General features: G+C 53.9%; 2 protein-coding genes across 2 annotated transcripts in view; one reads left to right on the top strand and one right to left on the bottom strand.

Moving 5' to 3' along the window:
* Nucleotides 1–5,945, top strand: part of Inpp5a (inositol polyphosphate-5-phosphatase A) — a 202,630-nt gene extending 196,685 nt beyond the window's left edge. The window contains exons 13-16 of the mRNA XM_028869475.2: nt 1,022–1,133; nt 3,600–3,668; nt 4,471–4,558; nt 4,642–5,945. Of these exons, the coding sequence (XP_028725308.1) occupies nt 1,022–1,133; nt 3,600–3,668; nt 4,471–4,551 (262 nt within the window). The 3' untranslated portion in view covers nt 4,552–4,558; nt 4,642–5,945. The remainder of the gene's footprint in view (nt 1–1,021; nt 1,134–3,599; nt 3,669–4,470; nt 4,559–4,641) is intronic.
* A 1,657-nt stretch (nt 5,946–7,602) lies between these two features.
* On the bottom strand, nt 7,603–9,150 carry Nkx6-2 (NK6 homeobox 2). Its single transcript, XM_028869487.2, has 3 exons — nt 8,494–9,150; nt 8,241–8,413; nt 7,603–8,051 (listed from the first exon to the last, which is right to left on the bottom strand). Exons 1-3 carry the CDS (start codon nt 8,897–8,899, stop codon nt 7,797–7,799), a joined length of 834 nt encoding a protein of 277 aa, XP_028725320.1. The 5' UTR covers nt 8,900–9,150; the 3' UTR covers nt 7,603–7,796.
* Between the last annotated feature and the right edge of the window lie 8,072 nt (nt 9,151–17,222).

Here is a 17,222-nt window from a genome sequence, read left to right as displayed (position 1 = left end):
CTGACTCAGCCTATGTCTTGGGTGGACTGAGGAGCACTTGAACAAGGTCATTGTCACCGTGATGTACAGAAATGGGATTGGCCATTGGCCTTTTGCTTTTCCCGAAAAAGAAAGTGTGGGAAATTTTACATTTTAAAATGGTATAATGTACAGGAATTACATAGACTTTGTTTTTAGCCTGATTTGAGATCAATTTAATCAGGTAAAGTGGTAATTCCTACAAAAGACAAAGATCACAAGCCATGGCTTCTACGAAGGATACATGCCTCCTGCAGCATCTTCCAGCTTTAGATGGTTGAATTCCAGGGATATATTAGTTCCTACGCTCCCTTAGAGTATAGTGCGAGTGGGGCCAGGCCTGCTGGTAGCATAAGCCCCTTCCCACAATCACCAACTGGTAAGTGGCCTGACAGCCACAGTCACATTCTCTTCTTAGCTGAAGACAATAGGAACATTTGAGCATAAGCCTGGTGCTCTGAAATTGACCTGAGAAAACATACTGCACTTTTTTGAAAGAGAGTCTTAATGGTCTGAAAACCATGTAGAGAGTGAATATGCAAACACCTGGGCCAGCTAAATTCTGGGAAAGGCTCTTTCTCTTCTCTTCTCCAACTAGTTCTACATGAAATTCATTCTGCAGTGCAGTCCAGCAAGTGTCCCCGTGTGTGTGTGGAGGGGGGGGGTATTGTTTTACAGCTATGGTGAATTGATAGGTCCCCTGGGTGGCAGGTACAGGAGGTAGGTGGCCTCTCCACAAGGTTCAGGCCATGAGTGCCAAGGCCTCTGTGTGAGTAAGGGGTATAATATAGGAAGCAGCCAGCCTGACCCACACAATCTATATATAGGTATATGCAGGGAGAACTAAGTTTGATGGGGACACTTGGGTTTCAAGTTTGGCTTTATATTCTAGAAACCTCACTGTGTGCATTCTTTCCTGGATAGCAGCACACCCTTCCCTTCAGAACTTGGAGGCTTTCTGGGACCAGAGTGCAGTTGACACTTTGTTCCTGTGTCTTCACAGCTACCCGTACAGTGAGGACTCCAGCCAGGGAGAGCAGTATATGAACACAAGATGCCCTGCATGGTGTGATCGAATCCTCATGTCCCTGTCTGCCAAGGAGCTGGTTCTTAAGGTAAGAGGGAGCCCTGGGCTAGCCATGAAGAAGGAGTACCCAGCCTGGGGAAACTTGAGTAGCATTCAGTCGATTGTAAGATGAGTGGAAGGGAAATGCTTAGCCACCTCTCAGCTGGCACTCAGGCCCCTGTAGGTGCCACTGTCATCTGAATAGAAGCACAAAGACCCTGCTCAGAGCAGGGACTAACCATAATTTATTGCATGGTGTTTTGTGTTCTTGTGGGGGTTCATAGGTTATGTAAAGCAAAAACAGTTTGCAGCTGGGCTCAGCAGGATCAGGATGGAGGGGTAATGTGCTCAAGTCACAGATAGGGTTTTCAGATTTCCTACTATTTTTCGTTTCCATATTTTACATGTAAATTGCATGTTTTGAAAAGTACCAACATCTGAATTAGCTCTCGGCCCCATCCATGCAGATCTAACAGTGGAAAGGGTAGACTCATGCAGGGACAGCAGTTGGAGGCTGAGTGTATGCAGAGCCACAGTCAGACTGAGTGAGGTATGGGTCCTTGTGAGGAGGCAGTGAGAGAAGCCTCCAGTGGGCTGGAGGTGTGTGCTCCACTGCTCCATCCCTCCTGCTGGAGTCCTGTGCCGGGGAGGGAGGAGCCCCTCATGGATTCCCACCTCCACTGTGCTGCTAGATTGCATTGTAGACCCTGTGAGCTGCCACTGGCTGTCCCTGTGCCAAACACCCACCCACACACGTGTGCTCCTCAAGCAACCCTCCCCCAGCTTGTGGGATAGCCCTGCCGTCCTCTACCTGAGGCTCTGCTGGCCTTTGCTGGGTACCACTGTCCTCCAGATCCCAGACTTTTCACCACTCCTGGGTGAACAGACTGGGTGCAGCTGGTGTTCAGGCCCTGGCCATGGAGAGGAGTTTGCAGGCAGGTATGCTGGAACTGAGGAAGGGTGTTGGCCAGAAGCTTCTTGGATCTGCAGCAGCCTTCTAGCCTCATGAGTGGGGCCTATGCCGCAGTGTGCCCAATGACCCAGGGCCATCTCTGAGGAAAGACCCCTCGGCAACCTGCAGCTACATTACCTGTGACCTGGGCCTACTCATGGGCTCCCTTGAGATAGAAGTACAAGAATTAGAGCCTCCCAGTTTGCCACAGTGGCAGCCTCAGCCTCTCCATGGGACTGAGGTGGACAGAAGAAACTGATGTCATCCACCGAGAAAACAGTAAAGATCATCAAAGTGCACCTTGTGGGAAGGTCCCTAAGATAAGTGCACTTTGATTAGTGATCAGAAAGCTGCCAGGAACCTGGAAGGTCATGCAGGGTGCCATGCACAGCTTCAGGAAGGCAGCAGTGGAACCTGTTTACATGCGCTCACGTCTCTGGGTCTCCAGACCCAGGGTTCATACTTCAAAGGCACGGGGGCAGACCAAGCTCTGCCCTTTATCTAACTGAGAATAAAGATCTTAGGAGAGCTTCTGCCTGCAGGGGCTGGAGTCTCTGGGGCTCACAGTAAGCTACCTCCAGAGTGCCTCAGGCCGCCTCCCCGGTACCATCCATCATGCCATGCACTGGTGCCCTCATCATGTTCTGTTCTGCTTCCTGAACCCTAAAACGCCAAGCGGCGTGGTGCCGGGGAGCCTCGGTGACGAATGCTCAGTGAGGTGTGCCTGCATCCTGTCTGAGACCCTCTGTCATTTGTTTATCTGTCCAAAGATTATGCAGCTGAAAACCCACGATTTTATGCTGCCTTTGTAAATTACCATGCAGCATTTGATGGATGTTTCTCCACTTCTGAGGAGTCGGCCACAGGAGCCTGAAAGATGGGCGAGTGTTCATGCATGCGGTGCTGAAGGTTATGTTTTCATACTTTCTGGCAGGCAACCGTGCTGGAAAGTAAATCTGACCTTAAGCTTCCTACTGCATTAAAGATAAGTCAGTTTTAACTTTATCGTTGTAGATGCTTCAGCTGCGGGTATAAAACTCCAGCCTGGTCAGAGTTGACTGACTGATTAGCATTGACAAAACCTCTGCCTTCAAACCCAAAGCCAAGGGTCTGCCAGGAAGTACAGGGAACAGTCAATTAATATGCATACATGGCCTTGGACGGTGTGCTCTAGGTTAATAAAGCAGGCTTTCAGAAGCAAGTGTAAATAGGGAAAATGGGAAACAGATGAGCTACTCAGATAAGGACACACCCTTAGAAAGGAAGCTCTGAGTGGCCCTAATTACAGGGCTAGGGGTTCTGTGCCGGCCAGTGGACCGGCAGAAGAGACCTCGGGGACTCCCAACTGCTAGACTGACCTGCCACCCCTCTCTGAGGCAGGATTCCTCTCTGGCAGAAGAGCCAGCCACATGCTGAGGTGTAGCACAGCCCCCAAGGTCTTCCTGCAACAGCCCCTCCCTTCTCTGATCCCAAGGCCACCCCAAAGCCCCTGCCTGTCCCCTCCTGGCAGGACTGCAGATTGCCTAAGCCTTCCTATACACCCCTCTCTCTGTTTGCTTCCAGTCAGAGAGCGAGGAGAAAGTTGCCACCTACGACCACATCGGGCCTAATGTCTGCATGGGAGACCACAAGGTGATGTTGCAGTGTGTTGCTGGGGTCCAGGGGCTGAACCCCGGTCGGGGACAGGGGGGCATCATATCATCTCCTTTAGTCTGGCTTTACCAAGCAAACAAAGTTAATCTAGTTAATTGAGTTTTAATAAAATACCAAAAGATGTGTGGATGAGTAAGCAGGAGAAGAAATGATCAGTCATAACAGAAGATAATCTCACTGTGTGTAAAAACATCATGTCACCAGCTGGTTATGATTGAAGGCTGCTTCTTGAGTCTACATTGGGACTATGTTCCTGGCCTTCACATGCTGAGCTCACTCCTGTCAGAGTGTGGTAATGCATGTCTCACAGACCAGGTGTATGCGCATTGACCCTCTGCACAGACTTCCCAAGTGTGGCTATCCCTGAACCCAGAGTGGCCCACCATCCCCAGTGACACTGAGGCCAGGTGAGAAATCTCAGCCACATTAGACAAGTCCACATCCTCCGTATCCACGTGCTCTGAGGTAGGACACTGCATGCCCTAGTCATGGGTGCATACATTCCTCTGCATTTAGAACGTACTCCATAGTCCCTTACACTGATTCCAATCTGGAACCTATCCTCCTCATAAGCAGAAAGGGGTTGTGTGGGTCCTTTCATGGCCCTGCTCTCAGCTCCCAGGTCCAAGCTAACTGTCTCAATTCCTGCTTTGTACGCATGACTGCCTTCATCTCCTCTGGACTCAGTTCCAGATACTCAGGAGACATGAGGGCTGAGTCCAGCCAGGGGCGGTGGGCTGCAGCCTGTCCATGCTGACCTCTCCCTTTTCTCCCACTGCAGCCGGTGTTCCTGGCCTTCCGAATCGCACCTGGGGCAGGTAAACCTCATGCCCATGTGCACAAGTGTTGTGTCGTGCAGTGACGTGGTGGTAAATATGGCTCCTCCTTGCTCTCCTTTCTGCAGCTTTCCCGGTGTGTTTGATCCTTTAACAAATTACTAATTCCACTCCAGGGAAGAGGTGCCAGCGCCATGAGAGGATCCTCGAGAGACCTCCCTGTAGCAGTGTATCGAACTCATCCTCCTAACAGCTGCATCGGAACCCGCCCAAGCATCACCTGCTAGACGGCCGGCCCCACACTTCGCTTCAGCCTCCGGACCTCCGGAAAGCCTCACATACCTCACTGTCGTGTCTGTCACGTGACATTGTAGACATATTGGGTTTAATCAAGCCACAGTCCTATTGCCAAAACTCTAACAGACAGCCGAGCGCCTGTATTTTAGACTTCACAGTTTTCCATTTTTAACGATTGTCTGTGGAGGAAGCTTCTCCATTTAGAGCCCCAGGTGTCCAGCGTCCCTCTCTGCCAGGAGGAGTGTGCCGGGCACCAGCCCAGGCAGCAAGGCTGCCGTGTGTGCTCGAGCCCGAGGCCCCGAGGTCTGACTCTACTGCCATGTTACATGGCGTCTGAATCACACTGCAGCTGCTTTCCATTTTTATATATATAAATACATATAAATATATACTTTTTAAAAATAATTTATAAATCTTACCAAAACTTATGCTGAATATACTTTCCAGTATGAGTGCACGAGTGTCCTGAGCAGGCAGAACCGCAGTCTAGTTGAATGGTGAGTCCATCAGCAGTCAGCACAGGTTCCTGAGACAAGACCTAGCAAGTGCCCAGGGGAGAGGGGCCCCTGCGGCATGCCTGGACTAGCAGCTCGTCACTCTTCTGCCTTTTTCTGTGTAATATTAAGAACTGAATGTGAAGTTGATAGCTAGCCTGGGTGTACCTTTTAAGAATTTTGTAAACCGTTTTGTCTGTCTTTTGTTACCGTTTTATGGTGCCAAGTATCCTACATTAAAACCATAATCTCGTGGGAGAATTAGAAGTAGCCTCGTCCACTTCCCACAGATCGCTTCTAGCATGGGCTGTGTGTAAACGTGGCAGAGAAGCGATGGGTGATGCCGGGCACAACCTGTTGCCCTTACTCGCACCCAGCACTGAGTACCACGGAAGGCGCCTGCGGAGCCTGCTGAGGAAACACAGCGTGCTTTTATTGATTTACTTCTGAACACTACAGTTCCTGGATGGGGCGGAGGCGCGAGTTAATGTCGGTTTCCCTAGAAATCACCGAAGGCCGGCCTGTGTCCTTGATGCCAGGGTCGGGTCTGTGACTGCCATGGTCGCTGCTTGCCAATGTGCCATGTCCGCAGCGGTTGTCTGTGGGTTCCAGCTGTGGGTCCTTCCTCCGAAGGCCTCTGGAAGTGACTGCTCGGTTCCTAAGCAATAAAATTGATCATGGTGAAAACAGTTCCTGCTGCTCTGTCTCTTGCTTCAGTCTCCCATGCCTTTGAAATGCTAAGTGCCCGGGAGTGGCCTCCTTTGTGCCCGGTTTGCTCTGCCCCATTCTGATTCTGGGAATTTCAATGTCCATTCTGCCACAGGGCACCAAGCTCTCAGAAAAATCACCTCTTGGACTTTTTACTGTAGTGTAAAAAGGCTGGCCCCTCACTATTTTAAATGGAATTATACAAACGCTGTTCTTTTGCTTTAAACAAAACCTTCAACAAAATTTCTCTGCTCTGAACTTTGGCCGAGAAGCAACACAGAAACAACACACTGCCCCATTTAAGAAAGGAAAAAAAAAATGCTGCTCCCTTTTAAAGAAAGCCAGCCCGTGGATCGAAAGAAGCGTTTGACTCTGGTTGATGGAGCCACATCACAAAAGGCAAAACAAAAGAAAAGCTTTTCATGGTTGTAATAAATATTTTTAAATGCCCTACAATAGAAACGATTAGCTTGTGTTGAAATTCCACACTTAACGTTCAGTACATTAAGGTGCAGCTGTGGAGCGCGGAGGAGGCTGAAGCTGAAGATGGGTTTTTCCACTACAGGGAATTGTAGCTCGGGCGAAGTGGGTGCAGGCTCTTCCCTGGCTGAGCATGAGCCACTGGTCTTACAGATGCGCTAGCTCAGGTAGGAGTGACAGTGGTGGGCTGCTGGTCAGAAGTGACCCTAGTTGAGGGCCCTCTGAGAAACCTGTGGTGGGTGTCAGGGCTGCTGACAGGCTGAAGGCTGTGAGCAGCATCTTTGCAGCCCTGCTTAAAACCGTGCTTTCTTCCAAGGAAATTCTGTTAACACTGGTAGCCTGGGGCCCAGCAGGGTACAGAGCCCCAGGCCCTATTACCCACAGCTGGAGTTTAGTAAGTAATATATTCAAAATTCCTGGAATTCTGGCTAAACGGGATAATTATTATTAAATACTTGTGACAGAACGCAGCCCACGCTTTGAGACAGTGCTGATTTGGCCCGAACAGGGGCACTAAATAACAGGGCACACTCATTGCCCCAGCTTACAAAAAAAGAAATTAAAAAAAAAAAAAAAAAAGCGCGAGGGTGCCCACTGCTTGCAATGGGGACAAGCCTTGCTGGACTTTGGGCCCCCTTCAAGTGTGGTTTAGTTAATGTCTGCCCCAACTTCATTCATTTGAGTCAAGGACACCCAGCACTGTACATCTCCGGTAGGGGTGCAGCGGATGGGATGCCATGTCTCTGGCCACTGGAAATGGAAATCATACCTGGGGTCTCTTCCACCGAGTTCCCTGCTGGTCCTGCTCCTTCAAGCACTACACTGTGGTGTCCTTCCCTTCCCAGGGCGGTGGAAACTGCCTTTGCTCGGCCTGGGCTCCAGATGCTCAAGTCTCACCACTTCCGTGCTCTTGTAAGCTGCCATCACCGTGCGTGCGCTCTGGGACCATCACCATGCGCTCAGCCTCTGAACCCAACGCGCACACGGGCCCCGGGTCGTCATCAAGCACTGTCGCGCCCCCCTGCGCCAGGCCCTGGCGCCCACAGGGGGAACAGGCTAGGTGGGGTCTGGAGGGTGCTGCTGCCTGCCCGCCCGCTGGCGCCAGCTCCGTAAGGAAGAAACACGATGTGCAGCCTTGGGAGCCACGGCTCCGACGGGGACGTGTTAAATAATTTATTGATTATACAAAGTGACCGGCCCAAACCCCGCGCTCCGCGCCTCACGCCGAGGCCGCGCCAATGTCCGCTTTATAACTTATTCTGTAAAAATATATATACACACTGCGGCTGGGCGGCTGGCGTCGGGGCATGCCGCGCGCCCCGGTTCCTGAGTTCTCTGGCCTGGCCTCGTCCTCACAAGGCGTCCCCCGCGCTGCCGCCGCACGGGCTAACCAGCGCCAAGTTCGAGGGTTTGTGCTTTTTCAGAAGCCGCGTGATCTTCTCGTCGTCGGAGTTGGGGTCCAGGGGCCGGTTGTACTCGTCATCGTCCTCCGCGTCCGAGCCACCCACCTTCAGCTTCTCGGCATCCGAGTCCTGCTTCTTTTTAGCCGACGCCATCTCTGCCGCGTGCCGCTTGCGCCACTTGGTCCGCCGGTTCTGGAACCACACCTGGGGGGTTGGGGAGGGACCATCAGGCGGGCACCGAGGCTCGCCACACCAGACTAGCACTCTGGACCCGCCTGGCACCAGCGCTTTCCGCGGTCCGGCAGCAGCCGAAAGGCCGCTTTCCCGCTGTTCGCAGGACGCGGGCTCTGGGCCCGCGTCAATACTGCTAGACCCCGGCCCATTCGAGCTCACCTTCACCTGGCTCTCGGTCATTCCCAAAGAGTAGGCAAGCCGCGCGCGCTCTGGGCCTGCCAGGTACTTGGTCTGCTCGAAAGTCTTCTCCAGCGCGAAGATCTGCTGGCCCGAGAAAGTCGGCCGCGAGTGTTTCTTCTTGCCATCCTTGTCCAGGATCCCGCCGGCTTGGGCTGCGAAGAAGAGCCGGTGAGCGCAGTCCGCGGCCCGCGCCCAGCCCCGCTCCTCACCGCATCCCGCGCGGGTCACTTACCCGAGCCGGCCAGGCGTGGGTCCCTCCAGGGAGAGCCCTGCACCACTCCCGGCCAGAAGATGGGCGGGCGCCCAGGCAATTCCGCCAGCGGTTTGGGGTAGCCCCGTGCCACGGCTGCCGCCGGCCCGAAGTAGACACCTGCAGACGAGGCGAGCCCGTTGAGGCGGGGCAGGCCTCCCAGGAGGCCGCCACCCGCTGCGCCGACCGGCCGTCCCAGGATGTCGCTGATGCCGTGCGGAGTGCCTAGAGGCAACTGCGCGCCAAGGCTGCCTAGGGCGGGCGCCTTGAAGCCGGCCGGGCCCTGCAGCGCGTAGGGGAACAGCGACGTCTTCATCTCAGCCATGTTGTGCAGCGCGGCCAGCGGCGCGCTGCTCAGCACAAACGCGCCCGGCCGGTTAGCGTCCATGGGCGCCGCCGCCGCCGGCCCGGGCTCCCATCCGGGCCCCGCTGCCACCGCCCGCGCCCTCCGACTCGGGAAGTTTGAGCGCGGCACCGACGGGCGCCGGCTGCACTGGGACGCGTGGAACGCGTTCAGACGGACGCCGACGGCCCCCGCAGGAAAGCGGAAGGACCGATGGCTACTGCACGGAATGGGCAGCGGTCAGAGAGAAGGCAGGGATACTAGGATCGGCGGCGGTGGCGGCTGCTCCGGGGCCGGTCGGAGCGGCGCCGCGCGGGACGGACGCACTGATAACCGCGGGGCCTGGGCGCGGCGCGCGCGCTGATTGGCTGTAGGCACTGGCGACCAGGCCATTGGCCAACGTCCCGCCCGTCTGCGCGCGCCCCCGCGGGCCATGCACTCCATGAAGGGCCCATTAGCGCGGCAGGTGCCTCCGGGGCTGTAAATTTGCCCCCTGATTTATCTCCCCAGAGATGAAATAAATCCCGTTGGATGGGAGTTTAGTTAGGCAAAGGTTTTAATGAGAAAATCAGGAAAAAATACGAGAACATATTTTATCGACCTAAAGAATGTAGATTTCAAGATCCAATCCGCAAGCTCAGTATGCCCAGTTCAGGGAAGAGCCTGCGAAGACTGGACACCACGGGTCAGGGGGCTCCATGCCGGACCAGGGCCCAAGCCCCGTACTGTGGCTTTTTAGCCTCCCAGATTGTGGTGGTGCCTGCTGGAGTGAACTTGTGGGTATCATTTTCTTGAACACAAAAGGGTGGAGTCTAGTGAGCAAATGGCTAGATTTGCCTCTCTCGGATCTACCAAAATCCCTCAACTGACAATTGGCTCCAGGCAATGTTCGGGCAAGGCTGGTGGTCCTGGTACTACGCACATGCCTGTTAGAATAAGTTGCCCAGCCCCGCAGTTCCGAACTCGTTGAAGTTGGATGGGGTATTGGGAAGAGGCCCGGCCTTCTCGAGGTTTTCTGATTATTAGGCATTCATCTGGGAGGTTACTTGAGCCAGACTTTGAGACCCAGGGCCAGGATTCGTCTGCCCGCAGCTTTCCAGCGAGAGGAGGTTAGGCGGCGAGGCCCAGGATGCAGCGGCCTCGGAATTCAAGGTCCACGACGAAAAGATCACCACATTCAGTGACTTAAGATAGGTGTGCGCTTGCAGTCTAGAGGGCAGAGTACCGGCTATAGACTGACCTATGGGGTCCACTTGGCCCTAATTCCTTTTCTAGTACAGGGGCCTCTCGCTCCATAGAATTGCTGAAGGGTTAACTGAAATTGTAGTGGGCTAGAGCGGACAGGGCGGGCTGTGAGAAGGTGGCACGCAGGCACTTTCCTTCTCTTGGCTGGTGCTTCCGGTTAACCTTGTAATACCTAGTGATTGTGATACAACCTGTGGAAACAGAACCGACTGTTTCCTGCCCTGGGGATCTAGGCAGAGGTCCTGTGCCTTTGTGGAGCAGTTTGTTAATAACGACTTTCCCTTTTTGCCCTGGTCTCCGGGGTTTTTGTGTCATGGACGAAAGTGTTCCGAGTGGCTCCATGTAGGGGCCTCAACGTCCATTCCCGCTGGTCCTCTTAGAAGTTCATTTTCGTTTTTTTACAGTTAGTGTCCGGGTCTTGACGCCACGGGTCTCCAACAGGTCAAGGCTTGGAACGCCATTTTATGGCGGGAACTGAAAATAAGTTCTGTGGTCGCCCTTGACTTGTGAAAGACCTGGAGCGTGGTCCACCTCACCCAAATTCCGGTGGCCCCTAGCGCCTACAGGTTTCAGTGTACTGGCTTCCTAGGCTCAATCTGCACTCTCAGGAACGGATTGGGCACCGCCAGCAATCAGCGGGAGCTGAGTTCCCTCCAGCGCGGAGCACACAGCCCTCTGGACCCCTGGCTGCTGATGGTACCCAGCCTTTAGACCAGCGCTTTGGCTCGCTTTCGCTCCACTTTGATTACGATCGTGATGCGCTCCGAGGATCTGGCCATCGGAAGGACAGGCCATGGTAGAGTGTGGACTTTCCTGGGCTCGCAGGAGACCACGAGGGAGTCCAGAGACTCGAGCTCTTGCGAAGAGGGATCCAGAGCTGAGAGCAGCATGAGGGTGGGGCGGGAGAATGCCGGGCGGGTCTAGTGGGAGGTGCTGAAACCTCCTACCCTAATCTAAGCAGACCCTGGACATAGGAGCGGGCTAGGAATAGCACGGGTCCTCGGAAAAGATGCACCGCGAGACAGGGCTGGTGTGCCCTGGCCTTTCACATGCTCGCGGAGCCCCGGCTGTGAGGCAAGAAGAGTGCGGCAGTTCCACTCTCGTACTCTGGATTTTCTCGTAGGCCTGTCCCAGCCTCGTTAAAGCTGGGAATCGAAAGATGCAGCGGCTTGAATCTGTGTACGCCTCCCGACCCACTCCACTGGGTCCGAAACCTGCGCTCTGTCTGAATACACATTGCATTGCTCTCCCTGGGATCACAGACTCCGGGTGCGGTGAGGCCAGTGTGCCGGATGAATGAAGCTGGAGTACGGGTTGAGGGCTGGAGTGAGTTGCATAGCTCTCTGCAGGCGCTCTGTCCTACCTAGCGCATCGGGGCGCGGGGCGGGGGTGGGGGGCGGGAGGGCACTTCTTACCCCTGAAAACGCTGGGCACAAAATCTTCCCCCAGCGCAGCCGGCCAGAATAGAGGGGCTAAACTGTCTCTTTCCCACAGAGTTCCCACCTGCAGGAGCCCCTCCTGTACCCCCAGGTTGTGCCCTTGGGTTGGGCCAAAGGTGATTGCCCATCCCCCAGTCCCCACCCCTCGCGCACACCAACCGGTCAGAAGGCGCTGGAGCCTTCAGCCCGCCCACGGAGATGCGATCCCTGGGGGCTCCTTCCTTGTGACTATGGAGAGGTTCGCCATCTCCCGGTCTTGAAGAAAATGTCTGATGAGGAAGACTGTAGGCTCTTTCGGCGCAAACTTAGCTCCGGTTGGGAAACTGTTTGCCATTCGGCACTTAGGGCACTTAGTCTACTTACATCTGTTGTGTGCCCAGTGGCCCTGTCTTGGGTGAGTGCCCTGAAGGTAGCTAACTACAGCTTCCAGGTCCCCTTCCGACTACAGGGAACTTAGTTAGGGAATGGAATTTAGGAAGCAGTGCGGGCGTGGAGAATAGGCAACCCACCTAGAGTGGAAGGGTGTCTCCCAGAGGTTGCCTTGTCAGAGGGTTCGTGGAAGGGAACAATTGTCACAGTGACTTGGCAAGCATGAGAGGCGCCCAGACACTATGGACACTACATCTTAAGAAAGTCAGACGCGCCGGTGAGACCCCAGCCTGGAATCGTTGACTCGAGCTGCTGGAGGCGGCAGCCGCTTGCTGTCCTGCCCTGGACTCGGGCATTCTGAACTGGAGTCTTAGCAGCCCTTTGTTCTTTGCACGGGTGTGAACACTTCCCAAAATGTCTGTGAGTGCCTCAGCAAGCCGGCTTCTAGGCTTAGGGCTGGGGTGCTTTCACCGGTGTGAGCAGGGGGGAATCGCTGAGTCACTACAGCTGATGAACGTCTGACCGCACTCACCCGCCTGGGGATAAAAGGGAAAGGGTGGGGTACAAACGCCCTGAAGCATTCCCTAAGCTGGAACCCGCCCTTCACTATTTCTAGGACTTTTGAAGAAGCCCACAAGGATGCCCTGGGGTTGCTTAAAGCCAGAAAAATGAGAAAATGGGTGCCCCTTTCTCCAGCGCCCTCTAGTGTCCTACCCCCACAGCGGCAGCAGAGGACTAAGGGTGTTGTAGACCGCAGGCCGCCAGGGAGGATCCTGTACTGGGAGGAGAGCATTGACAAGAGGGAGGAGGTGCAGGTCCTGAGCAGAGGTCTTTCCCTTTCGTCGCCCACCTGCTCAATTGCTGCCACCCGCCTTGACTCCCTTTCCGGTGCAGGTCAGTGTGGACCAGGCTGGGGGCCATGCTGCCCACTCTAGGTCCCTTGTGAATAAAGGGTCCATGTTCTGTGTACTCTGGGACTGAAAAAAGGTGATTAAATAACCAAAACATATGCCAGAGCAGTGGGTTCCAAAGGGTTCCAGAAGCTAGGTGGTAGTCCATCCCTTTAATCTCAGCAGCCAGGAGGCAGAGGTAGGTGCATCTTTGTGAGTTCAAGGCTCGCCAGGGCTAGAACTACAAAGATGACACTGTCTCTAAACAAAAACAGAACAGTATGTGTGGAGGCTTCATTTGAGACCTTCCTGCTCCTAACAGCTGGTAAGAAGTGAGGAAGAGGATGCAGAACAGGGGAAGAGGATGAGGAACAGGGAGGAGCACTCCCCAGCAAAAGGCCCTACTACACAACTGGGCCAGGAAGGGGAGCTCTGAGGCAGGCCTCTGTTTGCTCCAACAGCACACAGGTGGCTCTGGGACTAAGAACAGCAGGACGCTGAAGGTGGGCTAGAAAGAGGGTCGGAGGCAGGATGGAAGTCTGCCCTCTGCCTCTTGTCAGGAAACCACCCAAGGAGCGGAGAGGGCTGGAGGGGGTCCAGGTGTCAGCGAAGGGTGAGCCCCTGAGATTGGCCATAGAGGTCGGGGTCCCTTGTTCTTTCCCCAGCTCTGCTGAAAACCTGGCCATGCATCTTCTGCCCCGTGAGCCCCACCCTGCGCTCCATCTCACCGCCTCACTCCGGTTCTCTTCTTCTTTACAAGCCCTTTGCTTTGATATATATAGCCGCTTCCAGGGAAATGGAATGACCTGAAGAGTTTGCCATCCAGTTGCTCTCATGATTTGGCTGGACTGACTACCTTCTCTGGAGGAAAACGCTGCCAGCAGCAGCCAGGAGCCTGTTCTGCAGCACCTGTGGCCTGTGGCTCATTCTTCCAGCCACACGAACTGTAAGAGGTGTTGGTCTCTATCACAAGCCTGTCTTTCCTATAGCTCTCTGGGTATTAAGGCCAATCCAGGCTGTCAGGAGCAGCATCTCCAGAAGGAGGGGTGAGGAGGGAACCTTGGACTGGGAAGTTCTTTCCCATGCTTTCACTGAGGTTCTGAGAGAAGAAACGGCCCTTCCTCTCCAAGGCAGGGTGTGTGAAGAGCCTCTGAGAGCTGGCATACGAGTGCAAGAAGGGATGTTCTCTGTCTCCCCGGCTTCCCAGAGATTCACAGATTCACAGATGCGATCATAGATCCCTGCTTGCCCATACATGGGGTGACCTCAAAGGGGGCAACTGACTGTGCTGGGGAGTTAGCTTTGCCCTGCCAGGCATTAGATGAGGGAAGAGGCTGCAGTGACCTCAGGACTACCTCATTACGATGCCTAGGATGCTAGAGAGTGGTCCAGGCCACGACCTGAACAATGACCAAGGGGGCAGATGGTCGGACGGCCACAGAGAGCGGGAAGGTGGACACATCTTTGGGTACAGCTGTGGAGGAGGAAGGTCCACAGGGCCACACATGAGAGTCAGGTTCTTTTCCGCAAATCACAGCGGTGGAAGGCACTGGATACTCCTGCGGAGGTGGCAGTCGGCTGCTCATGGGTGTGGTGTTCGATGAGGTGTTCTGTTCCAAACAAATCTGAGCCCTGACCTTATCTCCTGGGCCAGCCCCCTCTCCTCTGGCTTTGGGCAGCCAATCCCTTCCACAGCTGTATCCAAGCCAGCCGGGCAGCAGGACTCCCCACCCTCTCCGGGGTGCTGGAAACCAAAGTGGGAGGCAAGGTGGGGGCTAAGGAGCCGAACTGCCTAAGTCACAGGAGGGCCTGCCCTAGGAGCAAGGGGACTTGCTATGGGACTGTTGAGGCCAGGAGGTGGCTAAGGCTTTCTAGGAGACAGCCACATGCCACCCAAGGTGCACTCTTCTCTGGGGGTCCAACAATCTTGTCTCCTTCAGGGAAGGACAAAGAGAAGAGGCCGTAAATCACAGTGCGGAGCTAATTCCCCAGGGCCTCTCAGGCACAGATGTGCCATCGCTTGTAATGAGCTCTCTCTTGGGGCCTCCAGGGGGTCTGACCACGTGCCACATGAGCTAATTGAGTGCTGAGCCTGGTAAAAGATTTGTGTTAAGGCTACTGCTCCGGCCATCACTGCTGTGATACAGGGATGGGATTGGACCACACCGGCTGGGGGAAATGATAAAAGTCTGTGTGTGTGTGTGTGTGTGTGTGTGTGTGTGTGTGTGTGTGTGTGTGTGATTCCAGAGGAGCTCTTGGCATGCTTCAGGCAGGACCAAGGTCCACTTCGAGTGGAGGCATCTTTCTGATGGTGAGAGATTTAGTTGGTGTCAAAGTCAGTGCTTTCTGAGGCAGGCAACCTCTAAGTATTTTGGGAAAACCTTTCCTGGACAACCTTGGGCAAAGCACTGGCCCAGGGCTTCCTGTAGCCCCAGCTGTCCATGTCTGTGATGGAGAGGACCAGCAGCAATTGCCCCTGAGGTGTTCGATCTGAGTATTCTAGCTTGTAGTCATTTTTTTCCCCACAGTCCCCAGGCTTTTGTCCACCTCCTCATCTGACTAGCATGGGAATGAGGGCCTTGCTGGGTGCTTCCCTGTCATGGGAGAAGGACACTAAGCAAATTAGTAAGTTGGATGCTGACTATCACGTACCTTAGAATTATACCACAAGGGATAGTGTTTTGTTACTGAAGATGCTGATGGGGGAGATGCTGTTTGTTCTGAAGACAAGAACAAACATGGCACCATGACATTAAGAGTGGAAAATGACAAGAAAGCAAAGTAAGCAAGCAGAAACTCTGAGGTCATGACCTGCCACCGCCCTGCCCTGCCCTTCCTCAGGTGCTCGCATCAGTTGGTGGAGGAACCGGTAAAGATGGTAGATTCCCTATCCCGAGACACTGTGTGAACACCATGACAGTTCCTAGAGCAGACCACACCTTATCCTCAAGGAAGACACCCCAGTTAATGAAAAGTGGACACACTTGTTCATATTCAGTAACCACCGTCACAGGAGAGGTCCAAGCGTGAGCAGGAAGTGTCCACAAACATGCCAACTGGGGGTTGGCAGAATTGCATGTCTGATGAGCCACTTCTGAAAATATGCTCAGTGTTTCCTTAGATAGGTTTATGATACTTCATTGCGAAATAAACAGCATTTCTTCTGGTATGGCCTGGAAGCCCCTGAGGGCACCACACACTCAGGCAGGTGCCACGCAGGTCTGGTGGACAGACAGCCCCCAATGCTTCCTTTGCTGCTCGGCACAGGGCTTTCTCTTGGGAGCACATACCATTCCTATTCACACACACACACACACACACACACACACACACACACACACACACACGAGTTCAAGTCTTTAGAAATGAGTTCAGGACAGGTGGCTTGTTCTCCATGACGGATCAGGCTCTGAGTGTTCCTGGAAGCGTTGCGTTTGTTTAAGCTCACAGACTGATTTGAGTGAGGTTAAGTTCAGACAGACCCAATTGCTGTAACCGTAGATTTCTCTATGCACTTGCGCACACACATGCATGCACGTGTGTGTGTGTGTGTGTGTGTGTGTGTGTGTGTGTGTGTGTGCACACACACAAGAAGGAAATACACACACGAAATGAAGAACACATAGAATATTTCTGGCCTGTTCGTAAGAGCATAATCAGAAGGAGAAAGAACAAATTATGAAATCAGATCCACCCTCGGGCCCTGCAGGGGTGTTTTTGAGAGGGATAGGGATGCAGTGGCCAGATGCAGGTCTAAGAAGCTGTGTGTGGAATGAAGTTAGCCTGGGGAATGCTTTTCACCTCTAACCCTAGCCTATGGCAGGTTAACCTCAAGGGGTCCCTGGCACATCCCCATACTCCTGATGACCCTGACCAGTCTGCAGAGCTGTGGTCTCACCCTACAGAGTTAACTGGGCTCTTGGCATTATTTCTGACCATTTTCTCTCTTCACGGGGAAGAGGGTGAAGAACGCCGTTTCCTGACATCTGCATTTTCCCTGAATAGGCCTTTAAAGCAGAGGACTTCACCCAGATTGTCCTCTGTAGGAAAGTGTGGTGAGCACCCACGGTGCCTGGGTCTGTTGTGAGTGAGTTTGGGTGTGAGTGGCTTCACTGGGTGGGGTTATACTCTTGAGCACCTACCCTAGGAGCACCATGGGACTTACCCTTTGAGTCCCATATTGAGTGCTTACCCTGGGAGTCCTGCAGTGTGATGATGCTCTGGGAGAAGCCTGAGGCCCTGTTCAAAGGCCCCTAAGCTGCCAGCCAACATTGTTTATGACCCTGGGGGGATGATGGGTTGGAAGAAGCTCCTCTGGGCAGTGTCCTGTGTGTCTGAAATTGAGGAATCATGTGTACATTTGACCACACAGCTGCAGATATCTAAAGCTCTCTTCTAGACTCCAGGGAAAGGGAGCTTCCAGGA

Source organism: Peromyscus leucopus, chromosome 1 (genome assembly GCF_004664715.2).
Source record: "Peromyscus leucopus breed LL Stock chromosome 1, UCI_PerLeu_2.1, whole genome shotgun sequence".
NCBI lineage: Eukaryota > Metazoa > Chordata > Mammalia > Rodentia > Cricetidae > Peromyscus > Peromyscus leucopus.
Note: the sequence above shows the minus strand (reverse complement) of the source record. Positions and strands in the feature narration are given on the sequence as shown.

Coding starts and splice junctions, on each gene's coding strand:
- Nkx6-2 (XM_028869487.2), bottom strand. CDS start 8,899: ATGGACGCTAACCGGCCGGGCGCGTTTGTGCTGAGCAGCGCGCCGCTG. Junction 8,414..8,493: donor CCCACGCCTGGCCGGCTCGG/GTAAGTGACCCG, acceptor TCTTCTTCGCAG/CCCAAGCCGGCGGGATCCTG. Junction 8,052..8,240: donor TGACCGAGAGCCAGGTGAAG/GTGAGCTCGAAT, acceptor CCAACCCCCCAG/GTGTGGTTCCAGAACCGGCG.